This window comes from Wyeomyia smithii, chromosome 2 (assembly GCF_029784165.1).
Source record: "Wyeomyia smithii strain HCP4-BCI-WySm-NY-G18 chromosome 2, ASM2978416v1, whole genome shotgun sequence".
Classification (NCBI taxonomy): Eukaryota; Metazoa; Arthropoda; class Insecta; order Diptera; family Culicidae; genus Wyeomyia; species Wyeomyia smithii.
In genome coordinates, this window is record NC_073695.1 from 261,940,852 (window position 1) to 261,957,077 (window position 16,226).

The window sequence follows — 16,226 nt, forward strand, 5'->3', positions numbered from 1 at the left end:
GTGTAACTTTTAGTTTATTCGTCAGTTACAAGTTCATTGCTCCCTTGAATTTCTTATTGAATCCTCACACAATCTCACGAAAAACAGGTGCGCACCTGATGTGATTAGACTTTGGTCCAACACGTTAAGGTGGTAGTGAGAAAGAAACCAAAGTGCATCGTTCGCGAACCGTCGCCGTGTTGGTGTTCTACATACATTTAAATATATGCAGCGCTAAAGGAAAACAGCAAGCGAATCGCAAGCAATTGGTAGAGGTGTGGGTCGATGAAAGTCTCGACACGGCACTACTACTAACCGCGACCAACCTAGTAGCGTAATCCGTGCACACACAACAGAGAACGGACGGTGACGGTTCGGTAGTATTTTAGCAAACGCAACAGAAGGAAGAGAGTCCCAGCTCGGGATTTGCTGGGAAAAGTGCAAATTTTGTCCAGTTTTGTCAGCCTTTTCGCGTCCCATTTCACGATGGAGGTGGAAAGCAACGTAATCAAGGATGAACCAAGTCGGTGAGTAAACTGGGTGACGAGAAATTGCACGGTGAACAAATTCCTTTCGCGAAAAAATGGATGACAGAAGGAAGAATTCGAGAAAGGTTTTTTTTTTCCTTTGCTGCTTCGATCTTCATGGTACTGCTCTACTCTCACTTCGTTTTTTTGCTGCTGCCAGCTCCGCTGTGTGTGAAATAAAATAATATGCACAGTGGAATCAAAATACCAATGCAACTGTGGTCGGTGGGGACGGCCTGTGTTGCCAATTTGGTTGGTGATTTTCGATAACTTAGTTGTGAGTTCTCGTTTAATTTTTATGATTTAAATATCACTTGTGGTGATTCTCTACTGATGGTAAGTTACCATTGGTAACTCAGTATAAATTTGGCCGTCAACGCTTCATGACTTTAGTATAGTTAATTCACATACCACCAATTTTTCCATGATTGTTCAAACACATATTCATTCATGTCTTTAGCATCTGGCCTCATTTGTTACCCCCTGAAGGAGTTCAATTTACCTCAAACTAGTGTGAGGATTCCAAGGAAACTTATGGTAGCAACGCGCAAAGATTCGTAATTTCAGTTTTTGGGGAAGTACAATTGCATGGCACCACTGCGATTGTGGCATATATTATTCGTTGCGCAAGCCTTGATTTCTCGAACGGAGGTTTCTTGCAGGAATCAATCCGTGCTTCTTCTTGCTCGCTGGTGTATAGGTAATGCGCCTTGCCTTGCCATGCCACTCACTCGTATAGCCTTTATGTATACGAAGTTGTTTCTGAGGTTTCGGAGCGCAAATACCGTTCGCATACACCTAAAGCGCCTTTGGTTGGCTTAGCCAATAAGATATGCTACGCGCCGCTTATATCAGCCACCGCTGCCAGTTAACAAGAAGTGTTGTTTGTAGCGCGAAGACGAGCTTTGAATCAATGTTCGCAGATTTACGACTATGTATGTACCTATTTGCTATACATTTAAGCGCGAGATTTTTTTTTTGTTCGGCTCGCAATATATCTGCTGATTACGATGTACGCTTGTTTTTGTTTTCGTTCACAGCAGCAGAGGTAGGAGTGCTGCTGGCCAGCACCATAGTCCTAGGAGCAGCGCAAGTAATAACAAAACCATCGCCTCTACTAGCAGCAGCAATACCACCAGCACAGTCACCGTCAAAGTTGGCCTCAATATGAATATGTGCAGATTGTGCTTGGCGGAGGGCAGCACCAACTCTCGGCTTCAACCCGTGTACTACTCGAAAGATGCACCAGATGAACCCTTGATTCAGAAAATACTAGAACTGACTACAATACAGGTAAATATCCCGATTGTCAATCTCAGTCCACTCAATTCACTATGAATGGTTCAATTTAAGGTAACTTATGCAACGGATTTTCCTTCCTCAATATGCCTCGGTTGTAAAAGTAAGCTGGAAGAGTACCATATGTTTCGTCGAAGATGTATTGAAAATGATGAAATACTTAAGCTAAAGTATTACGAGTTGAAAACTGCTGAAAAGTATCGCCACGTGCATCAGCAGCACCATATGCAACCGACGGAGGATAATAAAGTTGGGATGGAAGAGTACGTTGACGATGGGGACGATATAACGCTGGCCATCGATGAATCGGCCGATGTAGACGAGTACCAAGAGGAGACTGAGGAAGAACACCATCAGGAGCAGCATCAACAGACTGTCATGCAGCAGGACCCGCAGGTTGTGGAACAGCAAACAATTCAGTACGTATCGGCCGATGGTACAATGACCGAGTACATTGAATCAGGGGATGTGCGGGTTGTGTCCAGCACCTCCCAACAGCAGCAGATACATATTGGCGGATACAGTGATGCGGAAGGCATTCAACCTACCGAAGGTCACGAGATATACTACACCGATGGAACTGACACTTATGCTATCCGTACTACGGCCGAGGGGTACGTGAATGCCGCAAACTATGTGCCACAGGGATATGATAATCAAACCGAGATTGAATGCACCACTCTTGAACACTTACCAGAGGAAGAAGTTTATATGGACGAGGGAGGAGGCACCGCAGTCGGTAGCGTTATAACACCGAGAGGAGTACACGATCGACCATTTGTTTGTAAGCATTGCAAAACTAGTTTTAAGTACGAGTACAACTATGAAAGACACATGAAAAACCACGCGAAAGTTCTCTACCGGTGCGGTAAGTGTTCGAAAACATTTACCAAGCAAAGAAAATGCCAGCAGCACTTTTTAAAAGCCCATTCCTCGCAGAGGTACGAATGCGACATCTGCTTCAGAACGTACAGTTTGCCGACTCGATTGGAGAACCACGTAATCGAGATGCACTCCGAGAATGGTGTATACAAGTGCGACCGGTGTACGGAGACGTACACTTCCTATCTAGATTTCAAGTCCCATCGCAACAGCCATCACAGCGTAAACGGATCGAATGCCACAGTAATCACGCAGGCCGTTGACCAACGAACGGTCCAATCGATGCATCAAGTGCAGTCTCCTCAACCGCATGCTATGTCCCACACCGTGGGAACATCTCTCAGCACTCGTTCATCCGTTTCCGATAGTTGTGATTTCGAAGTAATGATTGATGAAACTAAAATTCAAAAACCAGGTGCACCCGAAGAAACATCTGATTCAAAACGACCACCCGCTACAGTTTTAACCAACTCCGATCAAGACGTAATTTTGATCGACGATGAAACGGCCTCGCACAGTGTCACTGCGCCAGTGAATCAGAGCAAGCATGTCAACCCGCTGATTACCACCACCGCTGTTCCTAGCAGCAGTATCAGCAGCACTAGCAGTAGCAGCATCATCAGTAGTGCTGCGCTTGCCGCAACGAGTCCCAACAATGCCCCAGTGGCGGCACTGGCGAGCAGTAACAGTACGCCGTCAACCGTCATCACCACCAACGGCATTGACAAGAATTCCCTGCATCGGCAGCTGTTACAGCAGATCGAGGAGAGCGAGGCCAACTCGACCGGGCCGAAGATTTACAAATGCGACAGCTGTATTAAGACGTTTGTTCATCTGAACAACCTGAAGGCACATATCTACGCCGAGCACGACAATGACAAACCGTTCAAATGCAAACTTTGCCCCATTTCGTTCAAGACGAAGGAGATTCTGGTGATGCATATGGTAAGTACTTGACCCATGTTTTAACAATGCGAAAGCCCATTCGGATAGTGTATTGATTGGCCAATGTGGTATCAATCGTATGCTTTGCGTATGTTGTCATTTTTTGGTGGTGCAACGAACTTTAGTTTTTTATGTAGCATATACACTAGACAATCGGGGTACATTCGGCGGAAACTGAAACCAAGGTGTCGACATGAAATATTTCAAACGGAAATACTTGAGTGACCACATAAGGGGTTACAATAATCAATATGTCGTTGGATTGATAAGATGACGGACCATTTTGAGATACTTAAATTATAACCTCCTTGGTTAGCAGTAAAAATTGATGAAGTTTCGAATTTTCATGAACAATCAACCAATCACGTGCGAGCACGCTTGCCCCAAACTTCATGAGTAGACACCAACTGCCTACTGTGATATTCTCTTTAGTATAGTCTAGGGCATCCCAGAATTGCATCAACTCTATAATTCTGGTGGCTTACCCTCCAAATGATAGAAAATTATGTTACGAACAAAACTCTTTTCGGCGGCAACTCCTGAAAATGATGTTTTCGAATGGCCCTGATGATTATTTAAAAAAAAAATCAGGTTTTATTCTGTTAAATCCAATAAACATGTTCAGTTATTTAACTTTCCATGAACCTAATCCTTTTACATTTTTTGCGAGTTCCTTAAGGTTCAAAAAATGTGAAGAAAAAGTGTTGTGGTTGGTTCATAGTCAACTTACTGAGCTGCAAATTTTTTTGTCCTAAGGAAAGGGGATTTTTCAAGCACATTTTCACATTCAATCATCGAAAGTGGGTATCAAACCTAAAGCTCATGGGGAAAAATTTTGCCGAATACAGTATGGCTCTAAAAAAACATGATTTTAAGTTATTCGTGATTCACTGAGGAATGAATAATTTATATTTTAATTACTCTGCCCATAAAAGCATATGAGTCCCATATGGAAATGGTCACAATTTAGAAAACATTTTATATTTCCATGAGTTTTAAGAACTTTTGCATGAATTTCAGGCTTAGAAATAAATGATGGGAGGACTCGTTTGCCTCTATTTTTCCTCTATTTACAAAGAATTAAGGCATATCGGTCTCCAACGCATTCTTAGGCGGCCAAGGCATTTATTATCATTCTTTATTGTGTCTGTCATGTGAACAGTTTATTTCAATTTAACATTTTTGGATCATACGAATTGCTATATAGCGGTTTGATTTTAACGGATTGCAACATGAAACGGTGCATGTTATCTACCAACAAGCACCTAAACAGATAGACGAAAGCTCGTTCGACATAGAGTCTACAATGAATCTTTAGGAATTCATAAATCCACGAGGAATTGATGCAGACCGTAAGGCCACACTCCCGAACGCTTCAATTCCACTCTTCCCAGATGCTAAAAAAGATTCCTGGAAACAGTTGCCAGACAAAACTTTATTTTAACTTTCAATTTTCTTCGGAAATGCACACAAGTGTCAATCGGTTTTATTATCTTTAATTGAAAACATGAACTGTGTTTTAATTTATTTCAGCCAATGATATTATTATGTGAATACTTCTCTCATATTCGATAACAAATGTGGAATTTTGTTTTCAAAAGACAATTGCATATACATTCAGGATGGGATACGTATGCCTTTATTTTCTATATGGGACAGGCGAGCTTTGGTATTTTTCCAGTATTTTTTAGAACAAACTTTAAAATTTCATCAAAGCATATGATAATTTGATCAAAATTAGATACATTGACAGCATAAACTAAAATTTGCCCAAAAGTCATATGGGACTCTTATGCTTTTTTGAGCAATAATGTGTTTATAACACAACTAAATTGTCTGTCAACAAATAGGTCGAGTTCAGATAATCTAGTAACATGTAAAAAAATGTTTTATTCAATTGTTGCTTAGTAACATCCTTAGTTTCAAGTGATTCGAAGCTTCTGGAACTGGAGCATTTCATCAGTTTTCCGTCGCTTGTCGTTAAACGCAGAACGGAAAAAGATCTATCAAGTCACCAAAATAGAATCTTAAGCTGGATATCATAACTGGGATAGCGCGCAAGAGCTTGCCTAGAAACCATCTGCCGTCAGAATTGGAAATCTGGTGCCAGCATTAGAATCAAAATCATTCAACTGACCAAAGTGTTCAAAATGTGGCAACCGAAGCTGTAGCTTTTTGGAATAAAGCCGGTCTTTGTCTGGGTTTCCAAACTTGTCGGAGGCTGGCGACGTCTCAGGAAAACTTAGGAAAAAATCAGCAGCATTGCCGGAAGTGAAGATAGGAAAGAAGCATCTTGATCAGTTTTTCAACATTAGCGTAAATCACATCGCGAAGTATCTCCTTAACGATTCTGTCCGGTACGAGTTTTGGAGCGAATAGGTGGCTAGAGAAAACAATAAGAAGACGACTGGGAAGAAACGTAGAAAAGCTATCGTAGACGATACAACTGACAGATTGGACGAAATTTCGTCAAAGTACAAGGCAACGAATGCTGCTGTCGAAAATTTGGAGCGAGCTCGTGTGTCGAATCGAGAAGCAGTTGGTTTATTAGAGCCCACAGCGGTTACTATTGGTCTTGATCCAAAAAAGTTGAAGTGCTATTCAGAAGAACTTCCAAAGAAACAACACTTTTGTGGTTCACTTTGACTCCAAGCAGATGATGTTTACCCGAAGGAAGACCGAAAAGTTAGCCGTTGTGGTTACTAGACTAAATTCTCTTGAGCAAATTATCAGTACAACGTTTATCGGCTCTGGAACAGGAAGAACGGTAGTAAAAAAAGGTTTTAAAGCTTGGAGAAATATGGATGCTTCTTGAAGAAACCGGTGGAAAATGCTGTCAACTCTGGAGAGAAAAATGGAGCTGGTGTTAACCTGAAAAGATTGCTCGGAAGGAAGCTGCTGGATTTTCCGTGTAGACATTACGTGGCATACAAGACCTGTTTCAAGCAAGCAACGATTTCTCCAGACGGCTCTCTGTTCAATTTTTTTCGGAGTGAATGGAACAGATTGAACAAGGATAGTTACGCTGGTTTTCCTGAAGGTAGCAATAAATTAAGTGTTTTATTAAAGAAAATAAATGAATACAACCATTCTTCTTCGTCTCTTAAGGGTACAATCAGCGAGGGAGAAACGGCAAACATTGTTGTCCTGGTGCACTACACCATGCCAGATGGATGGCTACGATCTAAAAATGTTCCTGTTCCGAGAGCAGTTTATGGTGGATTGCAATTTACTCCTAAGATTCGTACTTTTTGTGGTTTAAGTTTCCTTAAAAGGGTGGTATAAAGCTCGAATTGCCGTTGAACGATCTGCAATTTATGCATTACTTGAAAAATTATTCTGTCAAGGAACTGAGCAAATCAACGTCGAAGACATTCTAAAAGCTCTTATGGTGTCTTTTAGTGCTCAATGTTTGCCTGAAGTTGGTACAAAGCTTGAAAGAGAAAAACAGCGGAAACGACAGCGTAAAAAAAGGTAAAAGATTACGTCACGGAGAAGTGACTACAGTTTTTCGATATACTGCGGCTTGATAAAAGTTTTTTGAACGAGAAAGATTCCAACGCCTGGATAATAAGAAGAGATTATCTTGATACCAAATCAAAATGTGATAGCTTGGAAGTTGTCAACGATCCTGCAGAACGAGCCCTTAAAATAGCAACAGATTATAACGAATTTAGTCCGAGAACTGACCAAGAAAACATCGGCTGCTGATGGTTGTAGTAGAAAACTGCAAACATCAAAATAATTCTTCAACAGCTTCAGTTGTTAGTTACCTAGCATCTTAATGCTATTTGATTTTTTAATGTTTTTGTCTCATCCTGATTATCGTTAAGTGCAAGAAAACATGAAAATTAATCTTTTCATTCCACAGTAAATCATGAATAACTTGAAATCACGTTTTTTAAGAGCCATGTTGTCTGCGGCAAAGTTTTTCCCCATAAAAGTTGGTAATAGCTTCGGGTTTGATAAACACTTTTGATGATTGAATGTCAAAACTTGCCTGAAAAATCGCCTTCCCGAAGGTCAACCAAATTTGCAGCAAAATAAATTGACTGTCAACGAAACGAAACAATTTTTTTTTCTCATGTTTTGGACCTTAAAAAAACCTGCGAAAAATATTAAAGGATTAGGTTTCATGGAGAGTTGAATAACTAAACATGTTTTCTTTTATTTCACATAAAAAAACCTTTTTTTAGTTTTTTTAGAGGTGCTGCCAAAAAAATTTTGTTTGTAACACCATTTTCCAACATTTGGGTGGTGAGCTCCCTGAGTTCCAGACTTAATGAAAAAAAGTGTGCTTCCATGAGTCTAGACTATTTTGATGTCTGGAAAGTAAAGATTTTTCACGAGGTTCGTAACTACCTTCTTTATGAGACAATTTCACGGTCTGCTGTGAGAATGTTATTAAAACTGAGGGTCTTGAGGGAAAATATGCTATTTGGTGAAGCACATACATACATACGACATTTCTAGCGTAAAAAAGGGTAAAAGTTTACGTCACGGAGAAGTGACTACAGTTTTTCGATATATCTACTGCGGCTTGATAGTAGTTTTTTGAACGAGAAAGATTCTAACGCCTGGATAATAAGAAGAGATTATCTTGATACCAAATCAAAATGTGATAGCTTGGAAGTTGTCAACGATCCTGCAGAACGAGCCCTTAAAACAGATTATAACGAATTTAGTCCGAAAACTGACCAAGAAAACATCAGCTGCTGATGGTTGTAGTAGAAAACTGCAAACATCAAAATAATTCTTCAAAGGCTCCAGTTGTTAGTTACCTAGCATCTTAATGCTATTTGTAAGAACATGAAAATTAATCTTTTCACTCCACACTAAATCACGAAAAACTTGAAATCACGTTTTTTTTAGAGCCATGTTTTTGCGGCAAAGTTTTTCCTCATAAAATTTCCAATATTTTGACAATATTGAGTTGGTGATAGCTTTGGGTTTGATAAACACTTTTGACGATTGAATGTCAAAATTTGCTTGAAAAACCGCCTTTCCGAAGGACAACAAAATTTGCATCAAATAAATTGACTATCAACGAAACGAAACCATTTTTTTCTCATGTTTTGGACCTTAAGGAACCTGCAAAAGTGTGCTTCCATGAGTCTAGACTATTTTGATGTCTGGAAAGTAAAGATTTTTCACGAGGCTCGTAACAACCTCCTGTATGAGACAATTTCACGGTCTGCTGTGAGAGTGTTATTGAAACTGAGGGCCTTGAGGGAAAATATGCTGGTACAGGCAGCAGCAAATTTGGTGAAGCACGCACAGCATTGTGTGCGGAGCCAAAATGTAGCTTTTTCTTACCATCTAGCATGCAATCGGTGCTTGATGTTCGTCTTTGGATCGGCACGTAACGAATGAAGAACAGTGTATCACAGCGTATATTTCTTGGTCCTTTTCTACTGTCTACTTGTATTCTGATTTTCGTTTAGTATTTTTCACGTTGTAAATAGTGCAGTAGTCATTCCGCAGTTTAAGCAGGTCACTATAACGTCAGTTGATTTCAAGAATGGCACAACTCAAAATCGATATATTGTTCAAAACTCTAGCTGCTTTTGTAAATTTTGAAACGGGTCTTTGCATAACATTTTATGAATGAAACTGCACTAACATGCACTGTTTAATAGCGGATCCTAGATGCCTGTTTGGGATTGATTTACCATCTTCACGACTATAATTCAAAAGCTTCTGCTGTCTTGAAAAATTCGATAACGACGTAGTTTACGTCCTTACGGTCCGTTAGGGAAAGAAGGAAGAAAGTATTATAATCGTTGTTGTCAGAGGCTGATTTTACCTCTGCATCTCTAACGACTGTGACGGAAAGGGAAATATTCTGAAGCTACGAGTTCCGTTTTTAAGATTTTATTTTTAAATTTGCCAAAAAAAACTTACCATTATTAAATCTTAGCCAGACAAACATGATTGGAGCTTCCTTACAAAAGTTAGACAAAGTTATTTCTTAATCTAATCTTGATAATTCTCTCTTGGTTAAAACTAAAAATGGAAAATTCAACCATGAGTTAGGTAGCGAACGGCCTGCCGATGAAAGCCATTGCCGAAGTTGTTTGCTACCCTACCTTATTAATATATCAATGTTACATTTCGATTAGAGATGATCGAGACAAATCGATTTGCTATATATGACCTGAAAATAAGAAGTATTTAAAAAATGTAAAAGACTTAATATGCGAACGACAGCTTAGTATGATCGTATAAGTATCGGAGATGTATGAAAGACTTCGGGTTAATAGATTCTGCAATTAGTTCAGAACTGAGATTTGAATCTATAGCATTTTGATAAGTAGGTAGTCAATAATTGTCTTATTTTACCATATCTTATTAGTTTTGTTTGTTTTTCAGTCTTCATTTAGCTGATAACATGCTTGCTCTAGTTGCATTTGCTAGAATCGTTCATTATAAATATTAAACTATCTTTCTCCTTCGCTAAACCATACTTGCAGGTATTACATTCTCAGCATAATACAGCGACCTAAAAAACGCGTGTAAAGAGTGAACAGTAGCAGTCTCGAATAATGATTAAAGACAGTATGCGGTGCCGCGACGGGTCGGCACAGAATACCGGGAACTAGTATAATTAGGAACTAACAACATGTTCAAAAACCTGACAAAAAATAATCTCTCAATACAATTGAATAGTTTTCTCTACACGTAAATGCTAAACTGAACACAAAATACAGAAAAAAGCAAGCTAGGCAGTTTACTGACGAGGATCAGTATATACACAAATTCAAAACTTAGATATTTAGAAGCAGAAATAACAAAATGCAAACGACAAACCAGACAAAAGGACAGGCAGAAACGCGGCATGATGAACGTGCAGAAGTTATCTAGTATAAGGGTCAACCAGAGAGATCTAGAGAATTTACGATTTCCTTTTGTTTTATTTTTTCGTGTTTTAATATATTGAACGTACTAACCTAATTTAGTCTAAGTTTACGTTTGCAACCAGCAGACGGTTGGCTTGCAATAAGTAGCTTTCTGCAATATATATTGTTAACAAAAAATATCCTGTTAGAAGGAGGTTTAAAACCTGCTTCAAATGGTGCTTTTCTTCGGAAATAAATCTCGCTCTTATGTTTTTTTTTATATGCGACAATATAGTTTACACACGAATACGTTTTCTAAGGCTTGCTTTTAAGTATACTTTAAGTACCAACATATACAACGTTTTAACTTGTAAGAATGATGCTTGAATTATATTGTTACGCAAAAGAGATTGCAGACAAGAGGGCGTGGAATCGGAATTGACGAAGAGACTTTTACAGGCGAGGATATTCGACTCTTTTGAAACTTCTTCATATTCATTTGTTACTAAAACTAGAAATCGTTTGTTCTTGGCTGTAAGAGTTTTAGATCTTCGCAAGCGAAGCTTGGTAAAATTAAACTCGCAATAGTTCAATAGCGATTATTCACGGCTCTGTCCACTTCGAGTTTCGAAAGTTAATATGGTAAAAAATTCATTGTCCGTGGAAAACACAATTGAGCTACTGTGCGTGTGTGTATTGTGCAAATATGATAAGAATCGGTTCTTCCAGGGGAAACAAAAATTTTATGTTTTCGTTTGTTAACCCACTTTAAGCAATGAAAGCTAAAGGTGGACATTAAAAAAAAGCAACAAAAAACCTTTATTGTGATCTGGGTAGTTTAAAATGCGATGTTGATTTTGTTTTATTATTTTAAATTGGTTGCGATTCCTTGTAGTGTTATAAGAGAATAAATTAAATAATTTATCTAAATTCATCGACATATACATAGAAGTAGATAGTAATGCGGCCGGAAATGCGCTGCGAAATCAAAATGAGAACGTGTCGCACTGGCGCAATTTAGTGAAACTGAGAGAGTTGATCGTTTGATATATTTTATTATCGCTGTTAGGTAATGAGGTAACGTTATTTGGAGCAATACGGAATAGGCAAAAGAAAGCTTCACTGCACATCCAATTTTGTCATTTTTATTAACGAAACCTGCATAGCTAAAAATACTGCGGGAGTACCGTTTTATCATGTATTCAAAACCAGAAACGTTGTATCAGCACATCCTTATTTATTTGTGAAAGATTTCTTACCAAGGATGAAGAGGTGTTGTGAATTAGAGTTTTTTGAATGAAAAATGGCAACCATTTTTCGAATTGTTCTTATATTATTCGATAAATTTCTACTTCAACTTTCACCATTACCCTTTTCCACTTGGTGGTAAAAATTTCCAATCATCAGAGGCAGAATTAATTGTGACAAAATGGAAACAAACAAGATACTGATGTTAGGATAAATTGAAACGATTACCTACGAAAATCGTAAACACAAAATTTGCGAATCGCCATGATCTATGAAAAATAAAGTGTAACAAAATGTTCTCTATACAAAGTGATTGTGACTGAGAGACACAACATACCGAAACATCCGCTGCTTAGATTAGAAAAGTAAAACCAACATTTCGGTTCAATTCAATCGTTTATATTTCCAAATTATTATTTAAAATCTATGTTCATTCATCTTTGTCATCTTCCTGGGTAAACTCACTGATGGCAGCCACCTTAAGTACCTCATGCTCATCGCCACTTTCGTCTTCACGAGGTGCCTTGCGTTTCTCCGGTTTCTTTTCTTTCTCCTTCTTACCGGCAGCGGCATCTAACCCGCTGGCCCAAGTTCCACGCGGTATATCGGAGTAGGCAGCCGGATCCATAGGATCAAGGGCACCACTGTTGCCGCTCTGTTTACCACTTCGACCACCACGACCTTCTCCCCTCTCGCGATCTCGGTCACGCTCACGACGCTCATCACGACGGTCGTCACCCCGACGATCTCGCCGATCCCTGTCGCGATCTCGGTCCCGTTCACGATCTCGATCGCGGTCACGCTCTCTATCTCTTTCGATTCGATTAGCTCCCGCGACTCGAGGTCGTTTTTCATCATCCCTGGAAGGATGTTTAAGGTGAGGTCGCTTCGGTGGGTTCACTATTGGAGGTTTCAGAGTTTCACCGACCGGTCCGACCATTCCCTGTTCACGGCTTGAGGGCTTCGGAAGTGGAGGATAGCTTTCCACAATTACGGCTTTTGGAATAGCATCGTTAGCATTCTCCTGATTCTTAGTAATCTCCATCAGTTCCTTCCGTAGAACTTTGGCGCTTTTTGTCATTTTTGCATCCGGATGGGTAGGGGGTAACCAAGATACAATCCTAGTTTCTTTGTTGTAGAAATAAAAAGCTTTGCAACCAATGTCATACTCCTTACGCCAGTGTCGGGGAAGTGGATATCGTTCCAGAAGACGTTTCGCTCGTTTCTCGTATTCCTTCTCGATTTCGAATTCAACCTCTCCGTAGCGCTGAACGCAATACATCGTACAGTGGTGATGTATATTATACTTGTTCTGACAACCATCGACGGACTGAAATCCGTAGCGCTTGACCATTTTTTGCTTCATTTTCTCGGACCAATCCAAGGCTGGATTGATTTTCCGTTTTTGAATTGGATACTCGAAGGCTTCTGGGTTGATCTGATCGTACTCATCATAGTCTTCAGCAATGATTTCTTCGTTGTTGAGATCCGCATCCCGGCGCTCATCTTGGGAATCACTATCCGATTGCGAGGACGATTCGGAATGTTGCTGCTGCCGGGATGGGGGAGGTGGATGATGAGCTTGCTGAACGGCCGGGGTGGCACCACTATCGCCCTGAATAATGCCTCTCTTGGCCAGGCGCTTTTGCAGTGCCTCAGGGAGCATTTTTATTATATTTTCAATGAAAACTGCACTGTTTTACTCATCAACACTGTGGACAACAACAAAATGTACTGACAGCTTGTTGTTTTCACGTTACACGTGAATATGAATTGTCCAAATTTAAATAAAAATCGTGTACGCCATCTATGTTTCATTTAATGCCCTATTCTCGCAACCTAGCGAGAGGCAAATTTGCGATTCTCGAAGTTGTTAATGCCCATGTGATTGCGAACATAACTGTCGTAAGTAAAGCAACTTAACCACCTAATAGAGATTAGAAGTTTCGTTTAAGACTAATATTGTTGATGTAGTTGATCGATAGTCATACTCGATTACATAAACGGAAGTTAGGCAGTGAAAGTAAGTTGTCTTTTCATAACTTTCAATAAAAACCATCAACAAGTAAAACATTATATTTTTACTTTTATTTTTACTTACCTTGACTTTTAAAGGTTGTGTTTTGAGGTAGAATACGTCTTACGGCAACATATACACTGCCTATAATCGCATATCAGTCCCATCTGGAAAATCGTCGAGTTGAGAAAACAGCGTTTAAAGATATTTTTCTTGTTTTGGGTATTCCACCTGTTTGGGGTGGATTATTCTTATTTTTTCGACATAATGTAATGAAATAGACCTTAATCATCACTTTTTCATCAAAGAAGTGCCTTTTTCGTGAAAACTACAATGAAAAATAAAGACGAGACTGGTATGAGATTATTAAGGCCATCGAGTAGCAAAAAAATCACATACCAGTCTCACTCTCAACCGCTATGTGAGGAGTAGTCATATTTTTCTCAAGTATTTTGAATATGGGCAGATGTTTATGACCGCAGACAGCTTCTATGCTGCATGAAAAATGGGGGAGACGTCCAACCATTACTTACCCCAACTTTAAGGTCGTCTTAGAACAAGCAAAATATAAGGTTGGAGTCTTAGATATGCTACTGAATAATTTCCTTTCTTACGTCTTCAGTGTTTCGCAATACGTGCTGAATAAAATTATTCCGCATTAGTCCGTGCATTTGGCATATTGGAAAAGTGGTATTGAGATAGGGAAGTCTCCAATTTCATTACAACAGTGACTTGACAGAAGACGACGGCGATGAAAAGAGGTACAAGCTGTTTTTAGCTAACCAATGAAAACGATTTCTACTGAGTTCTGACAATTTGTGTGTGTTTGAAACAACCTTGCATTATTTAATTATTTGATGATTTTTTAACAGTAAAAAGCTTGAAAACAGACCAAATATGTGCTACATGTCTAGAAAATCTATAACGAGCGTCTTAGCAGAGTGATTGAGATCAATCATAGAAATAGTTATCGGTTTCCGTTATACTTTTATATTTTTTTGGAAATAAATATTGAAATTCAGTCCGCAAATATATATTTCGACTGTGACGTACAGTCTTCCTCAGTGCTTATGTGGACTGGTAAAGAGCAAAGCGTAAATCCTGTTTTTTTTATTTGTAGTAGGTAAAAATGAAAATTTAGCACCCTTAATTGGAGTTAGGTAGGGAATTATGCGGTCGATTGTTTACCGTACCATGTCTGGGGTTTTTGGGAAGCAGATTGAATAGCCATGAGGGGTGATTACCTGCGTCTTTATTGAGAAGCGTGCATGAGTGTTGTTTATAAATTTCTAAACTTTCAGCTACGTCTAATTTCCATAAATTATTAACGGGGCGGAGGAGGTGAATGTTATCCGAAGTTAGTGGATGTTCCTCGTTAAAAATATGTTCAGCCACTTTTGATTTGAAATGGTGTGGTGGGGCATTTGTTGAAACTTTACTTGCTTTGTTCACTTCTGCGAAATGTTCTTTGAAACGTATCCCTAGGTTACGTTTTTTAGTGACTGCATGCAATTTTATAAATTCCAGCTTTGTTTAGGGTATCAATAGGGTCTTTGGTAGACCCCATGGATTGAAGAAAAAAATATGGCAATACTTAAGAGAACATTTGGTGGGACTGATATGCGATTAATTTTAAGATGGGACAATTTGACCTCACATTTTTTTCCGACTTTTTCAAATAAAACATACTTTTTTGTTTCCTTAATCGATAGTAGAGCAAGAAATAGATGGAATCTGATATTTAACTCAAAAACGATGAAAATCCATATGGGACTGGTATGCGATTATAGGCAGTACAGGAGTCCAATTTCAAAAACCGAAAACAGTCAGTTTCTAACCGTCTTTTTTTTATTCTTACAGCAATTGATAAGAAAATCATCTTTGCACCCACCCAAACGCAGAAAATTGTTATTTGCTTATTCGAATTTTTGTACTACTAAAAATTGTCAAACCTTGTTGATATGCAGATTTCGACCTCTGATTGGTTGCTCAATGCTTGCTTCTCCTAACAAGGGCGAAATATTATTTTACCTGGTTTATGACCACTGAAACTGAATCAGTTTGTTGTTGTCCACAATTACCAAACTTGTGAAAATATTGTTTAATCTTGTGCAAAATACCCTCGTTAGATCTGTTCCTTGCTTGTTACGCATATGCCGATAGCTGCGTTGAAGATTATCTCGGTTTTGATCTGGCTATTTTTTATCACTTTGAACTGTTTTTCGTGTAGTTTTACTTATCATTAATAAGAAAAAACAAAACATTGTGAAAAAAGCAAACACATTTTGAATCAAAATGTTTTTATAGTATCCATTATGCGATTATTTTTTATATAGGACAAACTGACCTCCTATTTTTTGTTTATCACTGGTGTCAAATTGAAAAATTTGTATGAAATTTTCGTTACATTTCGATTTCCAATTGAAGTTTCAAATGAATTTCGATTTCTTCATACCTACAAAAAATCATTTCACAAATCTCGAGTAATTG

The 16,226-nt window shown here is 38.8% G+C and overlaps 2 protein-coding genes across 3 annotated transcripts; one reads left to right on the plus strand and one right to left on the minus strand.

Moving 5' to 3' along the window:
- The first annotated feature begins 312 nt into the window (after window positions 1–312).
- Window positions 313–12,028, plus strand: LOC129723471 (zinc finger protein 236-like). Of its 2 annotated transcripts, none has more exons than XM_055677707.1 (4): window positions 313–506; window positions 1,547–1,799; window positions 1,860–3,632; window positions 10,106–12,028. In XM_055677707.1, the coding sequence occupies exons 1-4, from the start codon at window positions 466–468 to the stop codon at window positions 10,136–10,138; spliced, it is 2,100 nt and encodes a 699-aa protein (XP_055533682.1). In that variant the 5' UTR covers window positions 313–465; the 3' UTR covers window positions 10,139–12,028. The 2 variants fall into 2 exon arrangements, with proteins under 2 accessions (XP_055533682.1, XP_055533683.1); XM_055677708.1 differs by having other exon boundaries at window positions 1,550–1,799.
- A 68-nt stretch (window positions 12,029–12,096) lies between these two features.
- On the minus strand, window positions 12,097–13,468 carry LOC129722493 (uncharacterized). The gene has a single exon (XM_055675948.1). The coding sequence runs from the start codon at window positions 13,383–13,385 to the stop codon at window positions 12,150–12,152; it is 1,236 nt and encodes a 411-aa protein (XP_055531923.1). The 5' UTR covers window positions 13,386–13,468; the 3' UTR covers window positions 12,097–12,149.
- Window positions 13,469–16,226: the final 2,758 nt, after the last annotated feature.

Excerpts from the sequence above, each read along its gene's own strand:
- LOC129723471 (XM_055677707.1), top strand. The coding sequence starts at position 466 with ATGGAGGTGGAAAGCAACGTAATCAAGGATGAACCAAGTCG. Across the intron at positions 507-1,546 it reads ATCAAGGATGAACCAAGTCG|CAGCAGAGGTAGGAGTGCTG; the intron begins GTGAGTAAACTG and ends TTTCGTTCACAG. Across the intron at positions 3,633-10,105 it reads AGATTCTGGTGATGCATATG|GTATTACATTCTCAGCATAA; the intron begins GTAAGTACTTGA and ends CCATACTTGCAG.
- LOC129722493 (XM_055675948.1), bottom strand. The coding sequence starts at position 13,385 with ATGCTCCCTGAGGCACTGCAAAAGCGCCTGGCCAAGAGAGGCATTATT.